A 23,083-nucleotide genomic window follows, 5' to 3' on the forward strand; every position below is an offset into this window, starting at 1 on the left:
TTTGCTGGATTCTGCAGCCCTGTGCTCCAGCTGCAGCAGAATCTTTTGTCCTGCTTCACTTTGGCTCCTGCCCAGCACTGCATTTCATCAAAGCTTTCATGAACAAGGATAGCATGTCCTACCTGTTTGCTAATGCTGACTTATGCCTGGAGCTGATGGGCTCATGCAGGTGGTAAGTTCACATCCAGAGCACAACCTCCTGCTGGGTTTGTGTGGCACTGAAGCGCCAACAATTAGATATAGTAAACCCATATGAATTGGTCCCCTGTGGAAATGGATTGCATCTACAGTGCCATTTGCCAAGATGCAAAGAAATACTTCAAGGATGGGGCAAAGAGTTGCATCTCCATCTGGGTGGTCAGGTTTCGCTGTCAGAAACATCCTGGGGAGCCAGGTTTTATGACATACTGTGGCTTATCTCTTATTGGGGAAAGCTTATACATAAAAGCAGTGAGCTGCTGGCAGAAGAGTGTGCTCAGAAAGTGGTTTCTGGCCAAATGCAGCATCCCAGGGAAAGAGGGGTGTCTGCATGAAGGGTTTGAGGTTCCCCCTCTCCCAGAAGAGGGAATAGGGCTGGGAAGGATGTGAACTATGGGCTTAGTGCTGTCAGTGGCAGGTCTGGGACAAGGAGATGGGTAGAGATGGCCCTGGGAGGTGCATGCTCAGCCTGCCATTCCCTCCTGGCCCTGGCTGAGTCACAGCTTGATGCTCTCCTCCTGGACTGTGCCACCTCAGAGGACACTGGAAGAGTTTGATGGCTCAACAACAAATTGTGTCCCTGTGACTCACAGGTTGAGCTGCTTCACAGACAGCACCCATAAATGTCTCCAGTCTGTTATGGCCTCAGGGCTTGCACTGGCATGGGAGAGACCTATGGGACATAGTGGTGTGAGTTGGGTTGGATGCTCGGTACTGCAGGGTATACCAGGGGCTCTTGCCAGGCAGTCTTGAGCAATTCCTGGCCCAGGAAAAGCAGTGAGGGTTGGAGGAGCAGGACTTGGACTGGCAATACCAAGATTTGGGATTCAGTCAGCAAAACAGTGGCCACAACCCATCTGATAATCTTATGCGATTGCATACAAACGTCTCTTGGACTTGCGTCCTTGTAGTGTAGGCCAGGAGGAGGCAAGTGATGGCAAAGCCCGTGGTTTTATTGGGATAGGTCATTTTTCCCTTTTTACCTATGCAGCAAAGGTAGCCCATTGCTTCCCATGCACCATGCACCCCCCGTCAGCAGCCCCATGTTCGCCCCACGGCTGCTGGGCTCCGTTTGCATGCGTGTTTGCTGGTGCTTTGGCTGGGACCATTCCTGTGTATTTAGAGCAGTTCCTGAGCCAAACTGTCCTTTGCAGGTTGGTTAACGGCCCAGGGCCAAGCTCCCACCCCCTGACCCCCCTCCCAGGCAACCCAGCAGCACAGACTGAGTGGATGTGGAAAGTCAGTGTATCAACTTCCCAGCTCACTGACACCCCGGGACGTAGCAGCCTGCACTGGTTTGCAGGTGCCTGCCTCCCCTCTGAGCAGATGACATAAAGATGGTGATGCTTCTCGAGTAGGTCACCGAGTTTTGGTCCTTCCTGTGTTCTCATTGAGCATTTCACCACTTTGCTGGGTTAGTAATTGCTCTCAAAAAGCCTGGGGAAGGGAGGAAATGAGATGAAAACCCCGCCAGAGCTGGCTGGTATGGCCTGTGCTGCAAGGCAAGAAAGCAGCCATAAAATAGCGGCAGGAGCTGTTGTGTCGGGGGCTGCAGAGGCACTGAGAGCTCCAGGGAGGCTAATGCTGCAATGTGTGTGGGTTTGGTTGGTTTTTTTCCCTTTCAGGTGTATCTGACTGCTGGGAAGACCTTCCAGCTTGAGAGCACCCTGAAAGAGCTCGAAGAAGGGGCTCAGCACAGCGGCACAACTGACTCGGAGCTGTCAGAGCTGGAGGATAAAGTGGCCTCAGCAGCTGCTCAGGTGCAACAGGCAGAGAATGAGGTGAGGACATGGCTGAGAGCTGCTTTGCCCAGCCAGTGACAGCACATTGAAGCCGGGGGTGGAATCAGCCTCTGTTATGGTCTTTTTCATTCTAAAGGTTTCGGACATCGAATCTCGGATCGCGGCTCTGTCAGCTGCGGGGCTGACAGTGAAGTCGGTGGAGAAGGCAAGGAAGAAGTCAAATGGGCAGGTGAGCATGGAGGGTGCACGTGAGAGATCCCAGCCCTGCGATGCACAGGTTGCTGCTGCTGCCACTGGGCACTGTGAGGGCTTGCTGTGCTCAGCTCCCTCCCTGCTGTGTGGTTCTCTGCCCCAAGGCTCCGGGAGCAGATGTCTCACTAAGGATGGGAGACAACACTGATTCCCTGTATGCATCAAGGGAGGATTTTGTATCTGGGACTGGTGTTCTTCCTGGGGTTGCTGGAGGGCGGGCACAGGGCCACAGCAGTGCACTGCCTCCTTTGCTTACCTTAGGATCAGCCCAGTCTAACTGAAAGAGGTGAAAATGCAAAGGAAAGCAGACAAAGTTGTCTGCTCCCTCCACCCAGAGAGAAACCCCTGCCTTCCTCTGTCCACAGGCTGCCTGCCTCCACTCTTCTGGTGCCACCAGCAGCAGTCCCGGCGAGTCTTCCGATGATGTTAAAGTGAGTACATGTTTAGTGGTGTGTGCAGCTCATCATCCAGCCTGGAGACACCTGGGGTGTCCAGGGAGCTGCTTTCAAAGCGGTGGGGACCTCTGTCCTCCCATCCCATTGCCCACAGCAGGCTGCTCCCCATCTCTTTCAGACGATGCCTGGACTGCAGAGGTTCAGGAGTAAGTTCAACAGTCCCCTCGACATCCCTGGTAAGGACCGAGGCTCTGCCATGGGAGTTGGGGAGCTGTGGGTGGATGGGGCTGGGTTTGGGGAGATGCTCTGTCCTCTCTCTCTGCGTCCCCCTGCACTGGAGGATCCTCTTCCCTGTGTTCATGGCCTCCTGCGAGGAGAGAGGGAACCTGTGGTGGACCATTTAGAAAGGAGGCAGGAACTGTCAGGACGGGGATGGGGATGGTGATAGGAGAGCGGAGGCCAGGCTGAGTTGGCTCAGTCTCCAGGAGCCAGGACTTTCTATACAGCCTGGCCTCTGCCACCCCAGAGTCCAGGGGGATTTCACCTGTGGCATCCTGTTGGCTGTAAGACCTTGAAGCCTCACCTAAGCCCATCACCTCTTCTGACAACGATTTCTTCCTTGCTTGGTCATCTCGGAGAAGGTATCCTTGACCCTGTTATCCAGCTGGCTCATCCATTGGTGTCTGGTGAGGGCAAGAGACCCTCCACATCCCACCTATGACAAACAGCAGCTTGGGAATGCCACAGAGCAGTCAGTGACCTGAAACTTGGCGCAACAGCTTGTGTAGTGAGGGGCAGCCACTGGGGGTGTTTCATCCTGACCCATATCAGTGAGACCCACGAGGAAATGACTTTTCTTTTTCTCTCTTATCTCACCTTGTAAGTGTAAAGACAGGAAGAGTGGGTCTCTTTCCAGGTAATGGAAGATGAAAGGAGGAAAGATCCTTTAATGCAGAGGATGAATCCTGTTTTCCCCATGCATGCAGACAATTAACAGTGCCATTTCCCAGGCTGAGGATGGTAGGTGGAAAGGTCCATTCTTCTCACGCTGAAGAGGAGTCATCCGCTCTCCTTCCTGCAAAGGACAGGCAGATAAAGGCAGCCTGGGTGACATGTCAGCCCCACACGGAGATAGAGAGATGTGCAATTAGGATGGATGTCACCAGGCAAACCTAATCCCCTCTGCCTGGGCTGGGCAATGGGCAGATTCTGTCTCCTGAGCACCCTCTCTTTGCAAAGTTGGGTTTGCAAAAGTGCAGCTGGAGCAAGGTGGTGTCAGAGAAATGACTTGGTGTAGGTCAAGAGAGGCCTGAGTGGTGAGAGCTCCACGTGTGCTGGGCTTTGGCCAGTCCATGGCGGATTCCAGAGCAGAGGTTGTCACAGCTGAGCACTGGCAGGCTGGCCCAGCTCACGGTGCTCTGGGAACCTCTGTAGCAGTAGCTTCTCTTTCCTTATTGTGAAAGTGCTTCCCACCACCCTCTTGGAAAGGGAAGTGCAACGGAACACACAAAGCCCCAGCCAGCAGGGGATAGTAAAACCCCAGTGACTTGGTGAGTGACAAAAACATCTCTGAGGTGGGTGAGGACCTGCTGCCCCTCTCTCCTCTCACTACAGGTCTTGACGACTCCTTTGACCGCAACTCTGTTTACCGTGGCTCCCTGACGCAGAGAAACCCCAATGGGAAGAACAGGAGAGTGGAGAGGCTCTTTGCGGTATGAACCAAGCCACCCAGGAGGGCTGCTGGCTGGGCCCCACATGGGACTTAGAGCAATCTGTCCCTCCCTTGCTGTCCTTGAGCCTGTGGAGCCCTCAGCTCTGGGTGTTGGCCAGTGGTGGCAGGCATGCCTGGGTATCACCCCATGAGGTCTGGTGTGTCGTAAGCCCCAGGGTGGAGGGACCAAACAAGACCTTTGGGTTCCCACTGCCTGGGTGGCTCCATGGGATGGGGCAGGTCCTCGCTCCACACAGGGGCAGCAAGAAATGTTGCCTGGTGTGTGTGTGTGCACAGTGGTGAGCTGAGGTTTCTCCCTCTGGTGCCTTGCAGAAGCCTGTGATGACCCACCTGTCCTGAGGAGAGGGGGACCCTCCTGCCACTGCATTTCACTGATGCAAGACCTCAGCGCAAAGCCTAACCTCCTTCCCCACAGCACTTGTTCTTCCTTCTCCCATCTTCATCTCTCCCTGAAGCCCTGGACAGGAAGGGAGCCAGAGGTTGTGGGCAGGAAGTGCTGGTAGCTGCCAGGGAGAGGAGCAAGGCACTGGGGTGCAGACCCATGGCTAGGGGCTCTCATGGGAGGATGCAGGCATGAGACCTTTGCTTAAGGCTGCTTTTTGGTATCAGATTAATCAAGGGGACCAGAGAGGTGCAGAGGAGTGAGCTCCTCAGAGGGAGCTGGAGGCCAGTGTGGCTTCCCAGCACGGGCACAAGGGGCAGTGACACCTTGTCAAAAGCTGTCAGTGCCTCTCCCTGCTCTTCAGCTCCTGGTGCTGACTGGGGACAGGAGCTGATGGTGCAGGATGTTCTTGGGTACCTCAGGTAGAGCAGGAACCAAGGCATCCTGGGCTGGAATTCGCATCCCAGTGCTGGTCCCAGCTCCCTGCGATGTCCCTTGGAGCATCTCCTCCCTTCCCTGAGCAGGAAAGCAGGGTGGGAGCAATGCTGGCTCTCTCCCAGTGAGCCCTTGGCCAACAGATCTTTGCACAAAGCCATGCAAACACCCACTGAGGCTTCTCACCACCATGCTTGAAGCAGCCATGACCATGTGAGGATGTGAGTGGGGCAAGGCTTGTGACAAGTGGTGGCAAGAAAGGTGGAAGAGAGGCTGGAGGCCTTCCCCTGGTTGGGGTTCAGTTGTTTTTACAGTGCTCAAAGATATCCCCTCTCCGGGTAAGGCTGTATTGGCAGGTTTAGAAGGACTCCAGAAGGATTGTGTAGGTGCTCCCCTGCAGGCTTTCCCCACCCTGCAGAGGGACTGGCCCGTACCAAGAGGCACTTTGGATGTCCCCTGTCCTGATGATGGAATTGTTAGAACCTGATAGGACCATCCAATCCTTTGGAGGGGCTCTGATGGCCATTGCGTGCTGCAGTGGCCTTGGGCTCCTAGCAGGTGACAGTGGGTTTGGTAGCACCTCCCTTAGATACCACAATTGCTTGTTCTCCTCAGCATTTAATTCTGCACATCCCAGTGGATCAGTGCCTGGCTCCATACCTGTGCCAGCGGGATGGGGAGGGGGCTGCTTTCTTTCGCAGGTCACTTGGAGGGAGGAGGTTCTTCTTAAAAGGCTTTGCTCAGTACCTGCTGGTCCCTGTTTATAGCCCCCACCTCCCTCCCTCCCCTCTGCAGTGGGTGATGCTGGAAGGATCACTCACAGCCAGAGCAGGTATGTCAGAGCAGTGCTGGCAGTTCCCCATCAATGGCTAAGCAGGCTGGACTGTTTTAGGCTGTTCCTGTGCATATGAACTAAACCCACTTGAATTATGAGCACTAGTGTGAATTTTCATGCAAATAACACTTCTGTTTAGCTTTCACAGTAGCAGAGACTCCTAACTGCCTGGAAATAGTCCTGTGGTCATCTGAGAGCAGTCTTGTTAGTCCATAGGCTGAGATTCCCAGCTGGAAACAAAACCGGTTGCTTATTTTGAAGTCAAATCATTCAAAAGGGTCAGTGCAAACCGCTGCCATTGTAGAAACTCTCCCAGGCGCCGTGGCATTACTGGGTGCACCTCTTGCTGCCCAGCCAGCCTCAGTGCCAGGATGCAGCTTCATGGCTAGCATCCTAGAAGAGAGCTCCATGAAGACCTCTGCAATGCTATGGGTTTGCACCCACCCTTCTGCTGTCAGGGTTCAGCCTTTGCCTCATCCGCATCTCTTGGTGTATCTGTTTTCACCCATAACTTTAGTCTTTCCACACAACTGCTTGGATGCTTAACCCTGAGAAGTCCTTGCAGTGAGCATCAGCAGGGCAAGCTAAGGCGTCTTTCAGGCTTTAGTCACCCATGTTGTTATTTGCTGGTTTTCTGCCCCATCTGCCTGTGTAGATTATATATATGTATGCAAAATCATGCAATAAAGCCAGTTTTGTGCCCAGAACCTGGAACCCATTTTTCAGTCTGTTCTTTCAGCTCACTCAAGCAAATGCTCCTTTCTCTTCCCATCCTCTCCTGTAACCAGCTGGTGCACTCCTCTCTTTAAACTATGAAGGTGAAAGTAGAAAGAAGCTGAATTGGTGGAAGTGAAGCAGAACAGAGGGAGAGGGTGGTGAACAGGATGGCAATATGACTTGACAGATGCTGGTCACAGAGCTGCAGATGTGATGGGCATGGGTCCTCTTCATCCCTTTCCCTGCCTTTAATGTCCCTCTGCAGCGGTTGCCCTGTGTCCAGCTTTGCTCCTGTGACTGTCCCAGCACTGGCTGTGCTCGGAGCTGATCGCGGCACGAAATGGAGATCTATCTTAGGGCAATGTCTACCCTGCAGGGTAGACGGCAGCTGAGACCTTCCCCCTGCTCACACCTCGCCAGTGACGGTGTCTTCACCATCCTGCCAACCCAGACACATCCCTATCTCAGAGTATTTGTAGTCTCAGTTATTCCAGTTTTGCCTGAGGGTGGACCTGTGTTTGGACACTGAGCAGCCCCCTGTGCTGGGGACCCAAGCTGGCTTCTCCAGCATCGTATCCAGAAGAATAAACACCATCAGAACCTCCTTCCTGGGGGTGGTTTAACCCATTTAATAGAGGAGGTCTGAAGTCCCCATGCTGTGGAGACGAGCCCCCTCCTGCCAGCCTGTGTGCCCCAACAAGTTGCCTTCCCTTCTTCTCTGTATTTAATTTTCTAGTTTCCCTAAAGCAGCCTTCTGGGGGGGGGGGGGGGGGGTGGTGGTCTGAAGGAGAAAGGGGGGTGGCACCCAGCGTGACTCGTGTGGTGGAGTGAGTTCAGGGCAGCATCACTCACCGACGCCCCGCAGCAGGCACCGAGTGAGGAGCAGAAACGTCCCCCTTGTCTGGAGTAGGAGCGGGTCAAGGACAGGGATGACCGCGTCCCCAGCGCTCCGGCTCGGGCGGCGGAAGGTGAGATGCTGGTCCCTTCTGAGTCACGAAGCTCCGGGTGCTGATTCGATGAGAGGGGCGGCGGGGAGGGGAGATGCCCCTGCTCGGTCCCGCCGGGGCTCGCCTCTGACATCAGCACAAAACTGGCCATAAAAACGGCGGGCGGCGAGGACTCCGGCTCAGACAGCGGCCGTGGGGCTCAGCGGGACGGCAGCCAGCGCCTCGCCGAGGTAAGTGCAGCCCCAGCGTGCGGAGCGGTGCTTTCCTCTCCCTCTCGTGATGCTTTTGTTGCTGACTGCCTTCCCGAGCGCTGCTTTGCCTCTGAGCGTGTGTGTGTCCCTGTGTCCGTCCGACTGGCTTACCGGCTCCCAAAAGGGGGCTGTAAAAAGTTGGTGGCTGCAGCAAACCTGAGCTCTCTGGAGCCCAGAAGGGCTCCTGCCCGGCATGCTGCAAACTCCTCCTTTGCAGGTCATAGACTCACAGAATGGCTTGGCTTGGAAAGGACCTAAAGATCATCCAGTTCCATCCGCCTGCCACAGGGTCCCTGAAAATAAAGCTGCTGCATGTCCCCGTCCTGTCCTGCTTAACACAGCTCTCCTGCTTCTGCCGCTTGCCCTGCTCCCTTGCCATGGGTGGTTGCAGAACTCAAGCCCATCACTCAGCCTGCTCTGCACTCATGGCCTTGGTGCCATAAAGCATGTTACAGGGTGCTCCCAGGTTAGCAGTCCAGCAGCCGGGTCCGGGGGTGCATACCAAGGATGCAGGGGTGGCCATGGTTCATCCAGCAGCAAAACCCATGTGCGCAGCCTTTGCTTGGTGCTGCCAGCCCTGCATTTTCATGGTGGCCCCATCCCTATCTCCTGGGCCACAGGATCCCACAGGGGCCCCAGAAGCCCCAGAGGGAAGGAGCAATGCCAGGCCTGGCACAAGGTGCTCAGCTAGGACAAAACCCTGTTTAACGACCCTGGGGGTTTGTACAACCCACGTTTGCGGGGAGCAGTTATCCCCAGAGCTGCCAGCCCACCGAAACCCCCTGCTTTTGACCAAGCTGCCCTGACCAAGCCAAACCTCTTCGCTCCCGCAGCCGTGACGGAGGCCATTATCTTTGTGGCACCATCGGGAAGCGCCAGGCACTGGGAGGCTGCGGGGCCAAGCCACAGCCGGCCGGAGAGTGCTGGGGATGAAGCTGGGGGCCGCCTGCCTGCTGTGCCTGCTGCTCGCCTGCCTGACCCTGCCCGGCGCCTGCAGCCGCCGCCACGAGCGCTCCATGGAAATCCGCAGCGAAAACAGGAGTAAGGGACCCCCCCCCGCCCCTGCCCCCAGAACCCTCTGCACCCCCAGCCTCCCCTGCCCTGGGGGGAGCGGGTGTCCCTGTGCAGAAGCAGTGGGGTTTTTTTATCCCCCTCAACCCCTTTCCCTCTCCCCTGGCATTTGTCGCCCCTTCCCCCATGGGTGCAATGCCCTGTCCTCCCTCCATGTCCTCTGTCATCCCCCTCTGATGGCTCCTTGGCTTTTGCCTTGCAGACCCGGACATCGACCCCTCCTGGTACACAGGGCGCGGGATCAGGCCCGTGGGGCGGTTCGGGCGGCGGCAGGCGCTGGACGAGGGCATCCATCCGGGGGGGGCTGGCCAGCAGCAAGCTCGTGCGCCCCCGCACCTGCACCTCCACCCCCCCCGGGGGGAGCGGAGCCCCTGAGCTGCAGCCCGCAATAAAAGCCCTTTTCCTCTCAAGCCCATGTCCCTTCCTCTCTGTCTGAAATGCAGCCCAGGGCAGTGACCCCCAGAACTGCTGATCTTGCCATGGCTTTGCAGCCTGCCCTGGCAGCGGGTGCAGTGCAGCAGAGCTGCTCTCTGTATTACATGGCATATCCCCAAAAGCCACCCTAAATATAATCCCCAGAGGGCTTCCTTTCCTAAGTGCATCCCCTGAGGTCTCCGCAGCACACCAGCACCCATGGATGCCCCCTACACCTTCATTTCCATGGTGCTGGGGTCAGAAACAGTCACTCCATTTCCATGACCTGGGTCAGATACTCCCTGGGAGCACATTGGGCCATGTCCGATGTGCTGCATGTCCCCAGATGTTCCTGCATGAGCGGTGTCCCCAAGCCAGACCTCCTCTCTGCTCTGGGGACAAGAAGAGCCACAGAGAAAGGTGACCCTCAGGATCCCTGTTTGCGGATCTGTTTCCAGGATCTCCTGGCCCAACATCGAGGGTCTAGGGTTGTTTGGGGAGGGAAGGGTTAATCTTGTTTCCCAGTTGCCCTGATGTAGGTGCTTTTAGGCAGCAAATGTGCCTTCTGGCTGGGAAGGAGCCCCTGTCCCACTTCAGGATGGCAGGGCTGGGGCTGGCAGGGTGAGGGGAGCACCAGCTCCAGTCGCTGCCACCTCCCCACCTGTGAGCTGACATCCAGGTTAGGGCAAACCCACAAACCCACCCCTTTAGGGCAAAGTTCTGTTTATTTGCAGCCTGGTGCAAAGCTGCTGGCAGGCACTGGCTCCACTCTGGGAAGTTAAACTCTCCCTCTTCAGATGGGAAGGCAGACGGAGGCGTGAACTGCAGCTGGGGTGGGAAGGCACCAGTCAGGGCTGGCGGCAGCAGTGCCGGGAGGTCCCACTCCTCTCTGGAAGCAGAACGGTGGTGGAAGAAACCCATGTGCGTCAACTCTTGCTCGAAGGCAGTGCCGGAGTTGAGGAACCCCCATGCTGGGGTCAGGTAGGCTCTGACCTCGCTCAGAGCGGGAGGATGGCGAGGCTGAGCTGCCCCTGCCCTGCTGCGTCCCGCTTGCCTTGTCACTGCTCTTCTTGGAGGCCTCACCCAGGTCCAGAGCTGCTGGTCCTCAGCGCCGGCAGCACCCTGTCCGCGCCCTGCTCTCCCCCAGGGTGACTGTTGACCTCCCATGCGGGGATGGGGCTCGTGCCTTCTCTTGTTCCCGCTGCAGGAGCTCTCGGGCTAGGAAGAAACACAAGGTTGGAAAGGGCTCATTTCTCGTGCCAGGGGCTGGGATGCAGTGGCTGTCCTGTCCCACCCCAGGGGAGCCACTGGTGACCGCCACTGTTGTCCCATGGTAACTACGTTAGCTCTCTCCTGAACAGCTATGCTGGGGACACCATTACACACAGAGTGGATACTAAAGCAAAAGAGAATTGTGGTTTTGGGAAATGACATGAAATCCATCTCAGATGTTGGAGCATCCTGGGATGGATCTGTTCATCCTTCTGTCCAGAGGTGTGACACTTTTCACTGAAACCATGGGCTGCTGTGGCTGTGACCATTGCAGTTGCTGGATGTGGCACAAGCTGGACCAGCCAGGAAGAAGATCTTGGTGCCAAACACAGGCAATGAAATGGGTCAGCTTTGCAGGGGGGAGGATATTTGCAGCGTTGAAGCAGAAGTTTGGGACCCGTGCACACAGCTCTGCTCTCATCTGAAGCCACGACACTACTCACCTATGGCCATAAAGATATCATTTACTTGGTAGTTGGATTTTGCAGATGTCTCCATGAACAGGAGGCCTCTGGTCCTTGCAAACTCTTCCCCCTCCTAGGTGGAGACAAGCAGTTATTCCCTCAGCCGCTTGTTCAGTTACAGTGGCAGTTCATGGAAGGTCAGGAATTGCACAGGGACTTTGGAGGTGTCTGAAAGCCTCGTAGATTCTTAGTTTTGCTAGGACATATCCCAGTGCTTGCTGGTGAGGGGTGAAGAGCAGGTGTGGGAGCTCACCCCAAGCACTCACCTCGGTAGCGACTTCTCGCTCAGCAGCAAGATCCACCTTGTTGCCTACCAAAGCAATGACAATTTCATCAGGAAGGAATTCCTTCTCCAGGTCCTTCAGCCACAGCTTTGCTCTGTTGAGTGTTTCCTGGAGAGATGAAGACAAAACCACTCAGGGATCTGGTTTTAATTTAATCCTATTCTCTCAGGCATATGTACCTATGGGTAGCACCAAACCAAAGCGGGTGAGAGAGATGTGGTGAGGAGACTGAACTGAATGAGGCAGAAGTTCTTCCCTGTGAGGGTGCTGAGGTGCTGGCACAGGGTGCCCAGAGAAGCTGTGGCTGCCCCATCCCTGGCAGTGTTCAAGGCCAGGTTGGACACAGGAGCTTGGAGCACCCTGCTCTAGTGTGAGGTGTCCCTGCCCGTGGCAGGGGTTGGAGCTGGATGAACTAAAGGTCCCTTCAGACACGAATTGGTCTGTGACGCTATGATTCTATGACTTTGATTGCCATCTCTCAGGGAAACAAGTCACAAGCCCTCAAACACTTTTAAGGCTAAATCAGCCTTGGATAGGATGCACTCATTCTGCACAGCATCAAAAATCACCCCAGGGTGGTGGCATGGGCCTACATGGGCAGGGACAGCCCCCGGCGCATCCCAGGTGGGATGTTCACCTTCTCAAGTGGTACTCCTGTATCTGGACACCTGCCCTGGCAGTGCTGCTGCAGCAGGGCTTAGAGCAGCATCCCCTGCCTTACCTTGTTGGTGATGTCGTAAACAAGGAGAGCAGCATGGGCGCCCCGGTAATAGAGGTGGCACACACTGTGGTACTTCTCCTGGCCTGCTGTGTCCCAGATCTCCAACTTGACCGTGGCCACCTCCATGTTGAGCATCTGTGTGAGGAAGGAGCCTGCAGGGAAGGTGCACGTTCACTTGCAGGCAGAGCAGAATGCTCAGATTTGCTGCTGTGAAGTCAAATCCCTCCTGAGGGCCAGTAAAGGTGCTCTAATGCACAAAACTGCGGTGGGTTGCTCATCAGTACTGGCACTGTTGATGGGATGGCGGGGCAGCCTGTGGCAGGCTGGGAGTCCTTCCTGGCAGCAGCTTTGGGTGGATGCACACCAGTTCTGGTGTCAGATAGCTCTGAGCCCTGCAGAATAGCCCTCAGATACAGAGCCACTTCCACCTTGCTGGTGCGTCAGACCTGTGGGAGCTGTGAGTAGAAATATCCACTGAAAAGGGTCACACTACAGGGAAGCCTCCGTCCCTGCTCTCAGGGAGCAGATGGCCACTTGTGGACCAGCCAGAGCCAAAGCAGAAGAACAAGGGGAGCAGCTCCACAGTGCCTTGCTCTCCTTCACCAGTTAGCTCTTCCGACTGCAGGTGGGACCTCAACCTTTGTGTCTGCTGTGCCCTTCTTAGGGCAAAATCCAGGTGTATCATGTAAAATTAACATCTATAATGTCTAGGTGCTGCAGGAAGCTGTGCTGATGTGAACATACAGGGCAGGCAGCTTCATGTCAGCAGACATGTTGGCTCAAGGGAGGTTTTAGAGGGAGCAGAGCTCTCACCTTGATGATGGAGACCATCGGGAGATGCAGCATGAGCATGCACGTAGCCTGCCTTCAGACACAGGCTGCTCAGCATGGCCTGTCAGGTCAGCGTGCACAGGAGCAGATACTCTGCTCTTTGGCTGTGGGGCACAGCGTGGCACTTGCAGCCTGGCCATGGTGTGGGGAGGTCTGGAGGAAGGAGGCAATGCTGGTAGCCTTCCATCAGGCAGTGCTGAGGGACCCTGCTGCAGCTGCCCTGCCTGCACCCAACCTCCCTGCGCCAGTGGGACACTGGGGCTGCGGCAGCTCTCCTTGGCAGAGGCTGTCCTTGGGTGTCTGAAAGCTGCGAGGGCAGCACAGGACCAAGCGTGCAAGGGGCAGATGAGCTGTGCAGCTGGACCCCAGTTTCACTCTTTGCTGCTGCAGAAAGTGGTGTTTGGTGCCTCCAAACCACGTCTGGACATGGCTTTGCTCATAGCCTGGTGCTGAGGAATAGGGGCTGCAGAGAGCTGGAGGTGACAGCAAAGGGGGAGGTCTGTCTCTGGGTGTGAGATATGTGGTGAAGGGAATTAAGGCAACACCCTGATAGGGGTGATGGATGGGCTGCTGATGGGGGTGATTAGGCAATCAAGGGGAGGCATGTTGCCTCAGTGGGTGGAAGAAGGAATGATGCTAAGGTTCCGTTCTGCCCTTGCACAAGAGCCACAGTCCTTGGAGCAGCACATCTGAAGGTAATTGCATGTAATAAATACACCAAATAAGAATAGGGCTGCCCCCACCCCATGTATGGTGGCTGCACCAGGTAATTTGGCTGCAGTCTCACCTCCCCTTCTCTCAAGAGTATAAATTGGGCAGTTGAAGCTTGCTATGGTAGGGAGTGAGGATGTGATCCTGTTGTGTAGATGGTGGGCTTGCTTTTCTCTCTAAAGCAGAGGTGCCTCTTTGGTAAGATTTGCACTTCTGACTGTGGCACAACACCTGGGTGAAACTGAATTTACTGAATTACCAATTGGTTTGTTTGTTGGGTTTGTTTTTCCAATATGAGCTCAATTACTCACTGTCTGGCTTTGGGTTTTAGTGCTACTGCAGTAAGTGAATTTATCAGTGGCAATTCTGAATCTGTATTTCTGGTGCTTTATGTTTAAAAGTGGGTTTGTGCTACTGCAAGATGTACCAACCAGTTCTGCTGCATCCCACCCTGCTATAAGGAAGGGCATCAGGCCTGGTCTTGTGTCTGGAGCCATCAAGCTATTGAAGCCACTCACATCCCACGGTTGGCAGTGACTCCTTGAAGTCATTTTTCACATATCGGTAGGCCAGGCTTGACTTTCCCACTGATGTGCTCCCCAGCAGAACCACCTTGTAGGGGTAAGTTGGATGAATCCCCCCCGGGGAGGTGCCCAGCGATTCTTCCTGTGCCATGCCCTGTAAGGAAACCATTCAATGCGCATCTGCAGTGATCAGCCTGTCAGCTGAGCCTCCTGCATCAACTCCTGACTGGTGGTACTGGGGCAGGTGGGGCATTCGAGCCTATTCTAACCTCAAAATAGGCTAGAATAAAATCATTAATCTTCTGAATTGAATTTATTAAGTTAAAATACCTGCCACTGCCAGTAACGACCAGAGGGGGGAGATCTTTAGAAAGAAACTATGCAAGTGAGAAGCCTTCTTCTTGGACTGGGTGCATCTCCTGCATACTGGAAAAGTTGATTGCAGATGGACATCACTTATGGGTGTGCCTTGCTCCTTCCCCAAAGTGCTGTGAAGAGCTTAGGCTTATGTCCCACAGTTACTGTGGGTGCTGGTCAGAAGTTACACCAGGAGAGCCTAACTCAGGCTGCAGGTGATCTTGGGTACAGAGGTGATGCTGCTGCCAGTTTGCTAAGGACACTGCCCAGGGAATGGCTGTGCACCTCCACAGCTGATGAGTTTTGTGTCAGCTCTGCTTCAAGTCAGCATGCTGCTCGCCAGGGTGAAAAAGCCAGGACTGAGAGGACCTGGCTCAAGCAGCACACGGAGCACATGGCGGTGACCAGGGAACGGCAGGAGAGCACTGCCCCAGATACAGTGGTTGCCTCAAACCTGATCTGAAAAGAGCGGCTGTAGAGTGCTGGCTGTACCCTCGGAAGGGATGGTGGGTGGGAGCCCTCCTGGGTGGCACATGTGCCCCACTCCCAGCCTTGAGCTTAAGGAACAGACACTACCCTGCTGTCCTGCAGATAGCCAAAGCTTTGCCCTGGCTTTTCCTTACAGGGCTCCTCCTCCAATCTCTGCTCACATGGGGAGCTGTAGGAAAAGAAGGTTCATGCAGAGCTTGCAAAGGAAGGGTCACAGGGGGTTGGGTTGAGCAGAAGGGTGTGAGAGGACCTTGCAAGCACTTATCCCATATCACATACAGCAGCAAAGGGGAAATACGCCACCAGCAAGCATGTGACTGTGTGCAGAGATGGGATGTGCCTTTATATAGATCTGATCTAACACCCAGAGGCAGCAATGGAGCTTTGTGAAGGATGCTGAAATGTTTGTGCCCTACTGTTGTTCTCCACCTGTGTGCCCTGATGCCCTTGCTGCTACCCCATGCCAGATGTAGAGTCTCCCATGCCTGGGTGAACACTGTTGGCATGGGGTGCTGCCCTCTGTGTGCTTTTGAATAACTCCCTGGTCAGCCAGACAGCGCAGGTCTGCAGGACGTGCAGGAAAGAGTCAGTGCCATTACTCCAGCTTCTGCCTGGGGCTTGCAGGATGTGGTGTGCAGAACCTGCAAATGAGCAAGGCATATCTCTATAAAGACACCTGAGAGTGGCCCTGCCCAGGGCAGTCTCTGGAGCTCACTTGTCTGACAAAAGCCTCTTGTTCCTGCACACTGCTCATCCCACACATCTCTTACTTTGCCCATCTTCCCCTGCAATCTGGCAGGCTCCAGGCCTTTAATCACTCTCCCTTCCCTGAGTTGTTACCAGAGTAGGCTGTCATTAAGATCATTCCTCAGTGCTGGGGGAATCCAGGTCTGTATCTTTAGACAGAGGTGGTTTTTCTGCTCAGTGAGATGCGCTTTCATCCCCCTAAAGACCAGGGGTAAAACCCTCTCCTGCAGTTCATACAGCCCAGTGATGAAGAGCAGGGACACACTTTGTACAGCACAGCCTGTTAGGGCTAGGTTATATTTTAGGTACAGCATAGGGTGCTCCTTATGGTATTTAATTACATATGTTTGCCTCCCTGTAGGCCTAGAGGTCCTTTCTGGGCACTTACATTGGTTACTGCTGCTAATAAGCCATAAACCTCTCTAGGGAAGCAAGAAACTGCATGAAAACATTGTCCAAATTCAATTTCTCATGATTTCCCTCTGCTGCTCTCTGTATAGCACTAAAGGCTGCATTGATGCTTGAACACAGGTCCCGAATCAGTCCCCAGAGAACTAATCCAACGACAGAAACTTCCTTGGAAGCTTTTCTTACTAGTGAGCACCTATTGGAGATGGAGAGTTTTGCCAAATCTCACTTGAAACAGCGTCTTTCCCATGTTAAGAAGCAGAAGGTGAGTCTCCCTTTCAACCTGCGGAGAACAGCAAGGAATAAAGACAAGTGGCTTTACTCCAACTCAATGAAAATAGGATTTAGGGAAAACTGTTTCCTTTGCCTTTTTTTGTTTGTTTGTTGAAGGAGTTCACAGAGTAAAACCTTGTGCTCACTGGCTAATGGATGATGGGGAAGTGCTCCAGACGCCTCACATGGCTGGCAGTCACCCTTCTGTGGCTGCCCTGGGGAAGAGCTTGTCAGTGAGACCAGGGTTAGGGTTACAACTGGCTCTGCAAATGCAGGATGCTGCTCCGGCCGGGTCACTGATCCCTGCTCCAGGAGCAGATAATGGTGCTGGGGCCTCACAGCGAACAGCACCCCTGCTCTTTCAGCTGGAGCCTGTGCTGCCAACAAAGCAGAAGCTCATTCTTCACCTGGAAACCCCCCTGACTTGCCTGGGCTAACTGAGTACATCCAGGAGAAGTATTTAAAGCACTTCCCTGCTGATTCGTGTGAGTTCAGCCCCAGCAGAACACATCTGCATGGCAGACAGCTCCTGTCAGGGGAACTACCACGTCTGATTCGACTCGCTACAGACTTTAAAGAAGTCACCGATGCTTCTGTGCAGAATGGCTTTAGCACATTTTCCCATGCAGGAAATGCTGAGGGGTAACTTTAACTGGGACTGCTGGATGCTGGATTTTGGGGCTTTAGCTTGGCCCTGGCAAAGAATAACTTGTCAATTTCGGGAGAACAGCTGGGGAACAGCTGAGGTGTTACCAGTCCTGTCCTCCTGCCTAGAGGCCATGCTGAGCGGCAGGGAAAGCTGAACCTGCTCAGATTCAGTATAAAGAGACTGAGATTAGACTAATATCAGTCAACTGTAAAATACCCTGTTTGTGGATTTAATCTCCAAATACAGCTTAATATTTGTGACCACTGTGTCTTGCAGCAGATATTCAGGACAGACTTGACTCATCTTATACTCACCTAGGAGGTGACACTGAAATGGCCATGACAGATCATTTCTCACTTCCTAAAGCAGGATGAAGCGTCATTGTGCCCAGGAAATTGTGCTCGCAGCCAGCCCTGTTCCTCTGTCACAATGTCTCCTACCTCCTTCCCGTGGGCAATGGGTGGGCATGAGGACACAGCTCTGATCAGCGTTAACCACTTTTCCCTATGGAGCCCACTGTTTTAGTGCAAATCAACTTAAGGGCAATCTGTTTGCTGGGTACAGCAGCAGCGCTGGATCAGTGATGCTACCTTTGAACCACCTGCTCTTGCTGTTTCTAAGAAGGAACCTGACAAATCTGGTCATGAGGGTGACTCAGTTGTTTATAATTAGCAGGAAAGTGAACTTTACCTAAGGAGCAGCCTCTCAAACTCTCATGGGCATAGAAATTAGTAATAAAACCCAGAAGAGTGGGGCAGCAGAGCAGGTATTTGCTCTGGAATGCAACCACAAGGGCTTGGCTTTTGCCACTCAATAAATCAGTATCTCTGAAGTATATTTAACCTGGGGAGGGGTATTCTGGTATATTCACTGTTGGGCGATAAGACTTTTATTCCCAAAGGAAAACAGTGAAGAAAGAAAAGAAATGCCCACCTTTGGGGATGGAGCTGCTCAGAAGTGGTATTTAAGACTCTGTTTAACTTCCTGGGAAATTAATGATGTTTAAGTCTAATGATGTCAAATTGATGTCTAAGCTTTTCTACACAAGCTCTAAGAAGATCCTAAAGCCATTAAAGACACTTGCTGATTTTCTGCAGGGGTACAGCAGTGAACAGGGACCACAGTTAATAGGACTCCAAAGTAGATTTTCACAGGTATCCAGCTCTGCAAGTTTTGGACATGATGCTTTAGGTTCTTTCAGATTTAGTTTTGTTCCTCCCCCCCCCCCCCCCGGATAGTGGCCATGCACCTACCTCCCCAGTTAACTTCAAGTATTCAGCTCAAAGCCCTTCTCTGGTTTTGGGAGCCTCCTCCTACCTTCTTAAAGCTCTCATGGTGCTGGTGTAGGTGCGCAGCTGCTTGGAAAGTTCATTTAAGCCAAGGCTACACGGGGGTATGAAAATCCCAACTGCAAAGGCTTGTACATAAACACTGTTAGATTTACACAGCACTTATTTCTCAACACAATCAGCTCTCCTCGAAGCTAAGGGGAAGAGAATAAAGGCCATTACCTGTGCAGCCAGTTAGTGACCCTTAACCAGCAAGGAGAGAGCTTTAGCAGAGTGGGTTGGGGAAATAAGCGATAAACAGAGGCTGCCCTGGGCTATGGATGAGACCAAGTGTTCGGCTAAGACCTTAGCTTCAGCTCCTCAGCTGCCAGAGAGGATGGGGTAGGGCAGAGAGCTTCCTGAGTCTCCCTAAAGCCCTCTTCTCTTGGACAGGGAGCCACCGAGGACGGTGCCACCCTCCCTTCTGATGCCTCTCTGTGGCTGGGATGCAGGGCTTCTTCCTGATGGGACGTTGGGAGTCCTGGGCCTGTCTGGGAAGTGCACCCTGGGGGTCGTGGCTGCGGCTGGGGTCCTGCCCTGCCCTGCCCTGCGTGGAGTCTTCCACAGGGGCACCGTTACCTTCCTGAAGAAGCCTTGCTGCGCTCCCGGCTCTCCAGTCCGTGCCGTCGGCTGGTGTCCGGCTGCCCGAGCCCTTCTGCGCCCGGGCAGGTAAGAGTGAAGCCAGGCAGCAGCTCCCAGGGAGCGGTGCCAAAGGTGAGAGCTCAGTGAACCTTAGACCCGCTGCCGAGATGGGTGAGCCGGGTCCGCAGGGCTGCCGCCACGGTGAGAGCAGCGGGCGGCCATTCACCTGCACCCGATCCCTGCCTCTGCCCTTCCTGCTCCCCACGCTGGGGTTTGGCCATGGGGTGGATGGGGGGTGCATGGATGGGAGGGTGGGGTTTCCCGGAGTCTCAGAGTTGGAGCCAGCCCAGCTTCCCAGCGCATGGGCAGTAGCAGCAGCCGCACCTCAGCACTGGAGCTTGAGGTCGGGGACCGTTCCTGTAACACAGCAATGTCCGCTGACGCACACTAGCCCTGGCTTTGGTCTTGTGCCGGGGTACGGGCTCGGATAACTTGGGTATTGATGCAGTGATTTGCTTGCAGGAGCGTGGCTGCTTTACCAGCTGGTGGGAGACAGCGTGCCCGCTTCTCTTGCAAAGCACTTCAGCAGATGAGCTGGGGAGGTGCAAAGGGAGCAAAAACTGAGTGCCTGGGTTTTACTGCCTTTTAATTAAGGTAATAGCTGGTTGCCACAGGCAGCTGGGGCCTGGTGCTTTGGAGAAGGCTGCTCCTGTTAAAGCTCAAGTATCTTGAGAGAGAAATCACAGCGTGTTAATGCATCAGGGTAACAGGTCTGGAGTGAGAACTGGATAATTAAAAAGCTAAATGAAGATAGCTTTTGTGTGTCTGCCACTCATCACGGTCAATGTGTTTCCTTCAAGTAACAGCTCCTGTAGCTTTCTGGAAGTGAAACAGACTTTACAACATCTAATCCTCAGTTACAGGGAGCAGAGTGAAAAACAGGAGTCCTACAAGCAAGCTTGAAATCATGTCTTCCCGGGTTAGAAATGAAGAGCCTGGCAGGATCATGGAGCAGGTTCTCCTGGAAAGCATGCTAAGGCACACAGAGAAAAACAAGCTGGTTGGTGAAATTTAAACAGGGGAAGTTCAGGTTAGATCTAAGGCAGAAGCTCTTCCCGGTGAGGGTGCTGAGGCGCTGGCACAGGGTGCCCAGAGAAGTGATGAATGCTCCACCCCTGGCAGCATTCGAGGCCAGACTGGACAGAGCCTTGGGCGACATGGTCTGGTGTGAGGTGTCCCTGCCCATGGCAGGGGGTTGGAATTGGGTGAATTTTAAGGTCCTTTCCAACCCAAACCAGTCTGTGTCCTGTGACTGCAAGGCCTGGCTGCTGCTGCTGCTCGATTACTTCCCATTTCTATGCTGAAATGCCTTGTAGAGATGCCAGATAGCTGCACAGATTTCATATGGTACCTGTGCCCTTCCAAGTGGAATCACTATGAGAGGTTATGGTCTGTGAGCCACATCAGAGTGTTTTCTGTTTCCCTTTCTTTGGGAATGTGTCTATGCATGGGTTTGCACCATCACAACAAAACTGGCTTGAGTACACCCACAAATGCCTCCAGCCTAAGAGCCAGTCTTACCCTGCTTGCAGCCTTTTTGCCAGAGGGAAGGAAAGTGTTTTCCTTTCCAGGTCCCTTTAACTTGTTTCACAAGGCTGTGCTGTGAAATAAGCTGACTTAAAGCCTTATTTTTTTTTTTTTTTTGAGGGCTTTGGAGAGTTCCTCAGTGTGAGTTTGTGTGACCCTGTGAGCAGTCACAATGGCACAGCAGAGAGGTAGAAAGGTGTTTCAGGGCCTGGAAAGGGTTGGGCACGTGGATACACTTGTCTGCAATTGCTGCAGCAAGAATCCTTGCCCAAAGCAATGAGGGATTGTGAAAGGCAGCTTGCTCCCATTTACAAGCTGTGGTAACATCATGCACCTGAACTAGGCACTGAATTCTTAGAAAATGAGGCTCTCAGTCTTGGCTGGGAGGCTTTGAAGCCTTATGAAAGAATTGCTTTGCAGCTTCTAAAAGAAACTTCATTTCCAATTTTCACTGCTGCAATAAGCATCCATCTCATGCTCTATTATTTTCTTAGCAATCTCATCTACCCAAGCAGATGTCTCAGGTGTCTTTGTTTAAGGGCCTTTATAAAGGAGATGGTTTAAATGAGATCCCCGCACAAAGCGCTATGGCCTGGCTGGTGCAAGTAGCCTGGAGCCACGGGAGCGTTTCCAGTTCCAGTTCTGGGCTGGGATCTCCTGGGCGGGACCTACTCCGGCTCCCGTGGAGCCAGACCCCACTAGATGGCAGTGGGGTTTAAGACAGCAGGGATGCAGGCCGGTCTCATTCCTTGACCGGGCGACGGGACAGAGAGCAGTCAGCGAGGGTGGTGGGAGGGACAGACGGAGGTCTCCTGCACGAACTGGATCTGGACAGCCAGCTTTGATTTGGGTGGGCTCTGTTCCCCGAGCAACGGGGACTTGGGAAGCCACACTGTCCATTGTCTGAGAGATGGGTGTGAGGAGCTGAAATGGGGCTCCATTGTCTCAAGGAATGGTGTGAGGAATTGCTGTCCATTATCTCAAGGATTGTTGACATATGTGTGCAGTTGAAGAGCTGGCTGCAGGACCTGGAATGCATGTGTTCCACCAGGAATGTGCAGTACATGACATTAAGAACAGAGGCGCTTACCCCTAACATATTATAAAAGGGGAAAAAGGTACTTGCTGTGGGGCCACCCACCATGGAAGACAACCATGAGCCCTCAGGATGCCACTGGATCCATGGTGGTGACTATCCCTCTCTGCACTCCAAAAGTTTGCTTAATTTCTATGCTTTTTCCTGATCTGTCCTATTGCTATTCTTTTTTTATATAATTATCTTTCTATAATCAAGTGCCCAATTGCAGTACTTGGCCTCATTGGTGTCTTAATTTCACTCTGGGATCACAAACAGAGTATTTCCAACACTGGGTTTTATCCAGTTGGACCCTGACGGATGGGTCTGGCCACAGGGATGGTATGGGTCAAACACTCCGGCCCAGCAATCTGAGCACCTGAAACCCCATTGCAGACCTTCCCATTGCTTCACCTCTTTGATTTATTGATTTTTAGCTGTGAAGGAAATGGTGACATTTCAGCTGGGCACAGGAACACCAGAACAAGTGAAAATAAGATCCCTAGATTAAGTATGCAAGAATAATTCGAATAGCCTCTGCCTGTTGTGTAGTTTCAGGCAGGCTGCTTTTCCTTCCCCCTTCTCTGAGTAAAAGGAGGTACAAGGACACAGATCTTCCAGGGACAGCCTGGGTCTTCCTGCAAGGCTCTTTTTCAGTGGCTGGGTAGCACTTGGTTCCTCCTGACTCTGGCTGGCGTGAGGAAGCATTAGCTCATGGATGTGAGCACTGTAATAAATCATCCCTTGCTTAAGGAAGAGAGGTTGGGTGGAAAGGGCACCAGGGTCCAGTAATAAGGCAGTACCCTGAGCAGAAAACAAAGCCTAAAACCTCAGCATTGCCACTTGTCTGCTGTCTGCCCGTGGGAAGGGTTATTTTGTCTCCTCTGCCTTGTTTCTCCTGCTCCCCTCGGCTCACCATCTGGGTTTATGTGTGTTCCCCAGTGTGCTCTGTGCAGGCAGCCCAGCGCACGAGGTCTGATCTCCATCGAGGCTCCTGCGCTGCTGAACCAACAGTAAGGCTAACTGCTCAGCCTCAGCTTAAGCGGTTTTGGACCCCTGAGATCCCTCAGTACCATGAAGCTGCTCCTGAAAGGTCAGTTTTCATCCAAAACACACCCATTTTTTTCTAATTCGGTTTTAAGAGTGTTTCAAGAGCATGGCTGTGGTCTTGGCACTGCTGCTCAGCAGAGCACTGTGCCCCTTGCTTGGGTACCTCAAGGCTCCTGTTTTCTGCTTGCAGCACAGTGCGGCTGCACTGTCTTGCATGGGGACAGGCGGCTGAGACTTCATTCCTGAGTACGGTTGGTCTGAGCCACAGATACCCGAGTGTCTGAGCTGCATGGATCATCCCATAGTGCTGCTGCCTGCCTTGCCCTTGCCTCTTGCTCTGCAGTAAAGGTCTGAAAACAC

The 23,083-nt window shown here is 53.6% G+C and overlaps 3 protein-coding genes across 9 annotated transcripts in view; 2 read left to right on the top strand and 1 right to left on the bottom strand.

Annotated features, from left to right (window-relative positions):
- The window catches only part of MLPH (melanophilin), a 28,813-nt gene extending 22,143 nt beyond the window's left edge, over positions 1-6,670 (top strand). For all 6 annotated transcript variants that reach the window (XM_065669617.1, XM_065669619.1, XM_065669621.1 and 3 more), the window contains 6 exons: positions 1,824-1,979; positions 2,077-2,169; positions 2,558-2,623; positions 2,766-2,823; positions 4,202-4,299; positions 4,632-6,670. In XM_065669617.1, coding sequence (XP_065525689.1) covers positions 1,824-1,979; positions 2,077-2,169; positions 2,558-2,623; positions 2,766-2,823; positions 4,202-4,299; positions 4,632-4,658 — 498 coding nt within the window. In that variant the 3' untranslated portion in view covers positions 4,659-6,670. The remainder of the gene's footprint in view (positions 1-1,823; positions 1,980-2,076; positions 2,170-2,557; positions 2,624-2,765; positions 2,824-4,201; positions 4,300-4,631) is intronic.
- Positions 6,671-7,785: 1,115 nt separating this feature from the next.
- On the top strand, positions 7,786-9,367 carry PRLH (prolactin releasing hormone). The gene is made up of 3 exons (XM_065672715.1): positions 7,786-7,865; positions 8,720-8,927; positions 9,160-9,367. The coding sequence occupies exons 2-3, from the start codon at positions 8,816-8,818 to the stop codon at positions 9,330-9,332; spliced, it is 285 nt and encodes a 94-aa protein (XP_065528787.1). The 5' UTR covers positions 7,786-7,865; positions 8,720-8,815; the 3' UTR covers positions 9,333-9,367.
- A 710-nt stretch (positions 9,368-10,077) lies between these two features.
- RAB17 (RAB17, member RAS oncogene family) lies at positions 10,078-19,501 on the bottom strand. 2 transcript variants are annotated; one of them, XM_065669623.1, is made up of 7 exons: positions 19,009-19,501; positions 16,409-16,462; positions 14,173-14,332; positions 12,113-12,264; positions 11,374-11,499; positions 11,087-11,180; positions 10,078-10,589 (listed from the first exon to the last, which is right to left on the bottom strand). In XM_065669623.1, the coding sequence occupies exons 2-7, from the start codon at positions 16,427-16,429 to the stop codon at positions 10,477-10,479; spliced, it is 666 nt and encodes a 221-aa protein (XP_065525695.1). In that variant the 5' UTR covers positions 16,430-16,462; positions 19,009-19,501; the 3' UTR covers positions 10,078-10,476. The 2 variants fall into 2 exon arrangements, with proteins under 2 accessions (XP_065525695.1, XP_065525696.1); XM_065669624.1 differs by lacking the exon at positions 16,409-16,462 and having other exon boundaries at positions 19,009-19,495.
- Between the last annotated feature and the right edge of the window lie 3,582 nt (positions 19,502-23,083).

This window comes from Lathamus discolor, chromosome 3 (assembly GCF_037157495.1).
Source record: "Lathamus discolor isolate bLatDis1 chromosome 3, bLatDis1.hap1, whole genome shotgun sequence".
Lineage (NCBI taxonomy): Eukaryota > Metazoa > Chordata > Aves > Psittaciformes > Psittacidae > Lathamus > Lathamus discolor.

What these genes read in the sequence shown, in the direction of transcription:
- PRLH (XM_065672715.1), top strand. Translation starts at nt 8,816, where the DNA reads ATGAAGCTGGGGGCCGCCTGCCTGCTGTGCCTGCTGCTCGCCTGCCTG. An exon ending in AATCCGCAGCGAAAACAGGA is followed by an intron (nt 8,928 to 9,159) that starts GTAAGGGACCCC and finishes TTTGCCTTGCAG; the next exon opens with ACCCGGACATCGACCCCTCC.
- RAB17 (XM_065669623.1), bottom strand. Translation starts at nt 16,429, where the DNA reads ATGGGAAAGACGCTGTTTCAA. An exon ending in GTCACTGCCAACCGTGGGAT is followed by an intron (nt 12,265 to 14,172) that starts GTGAGTGGCTTC and finishes CCTTCCCTGCAG; the next exon opens with GCTCCTTCCTCACACAGATG. An exon ending in TGATATCTTTATGGCCATAG is followed by an intron (nt 10,590 to 11,086) that starts GTGAGTAGTGTC and finishes GTTTCTTCCTAG; the next exon opens with CCCGAGAGCTCCTGCAGCGG.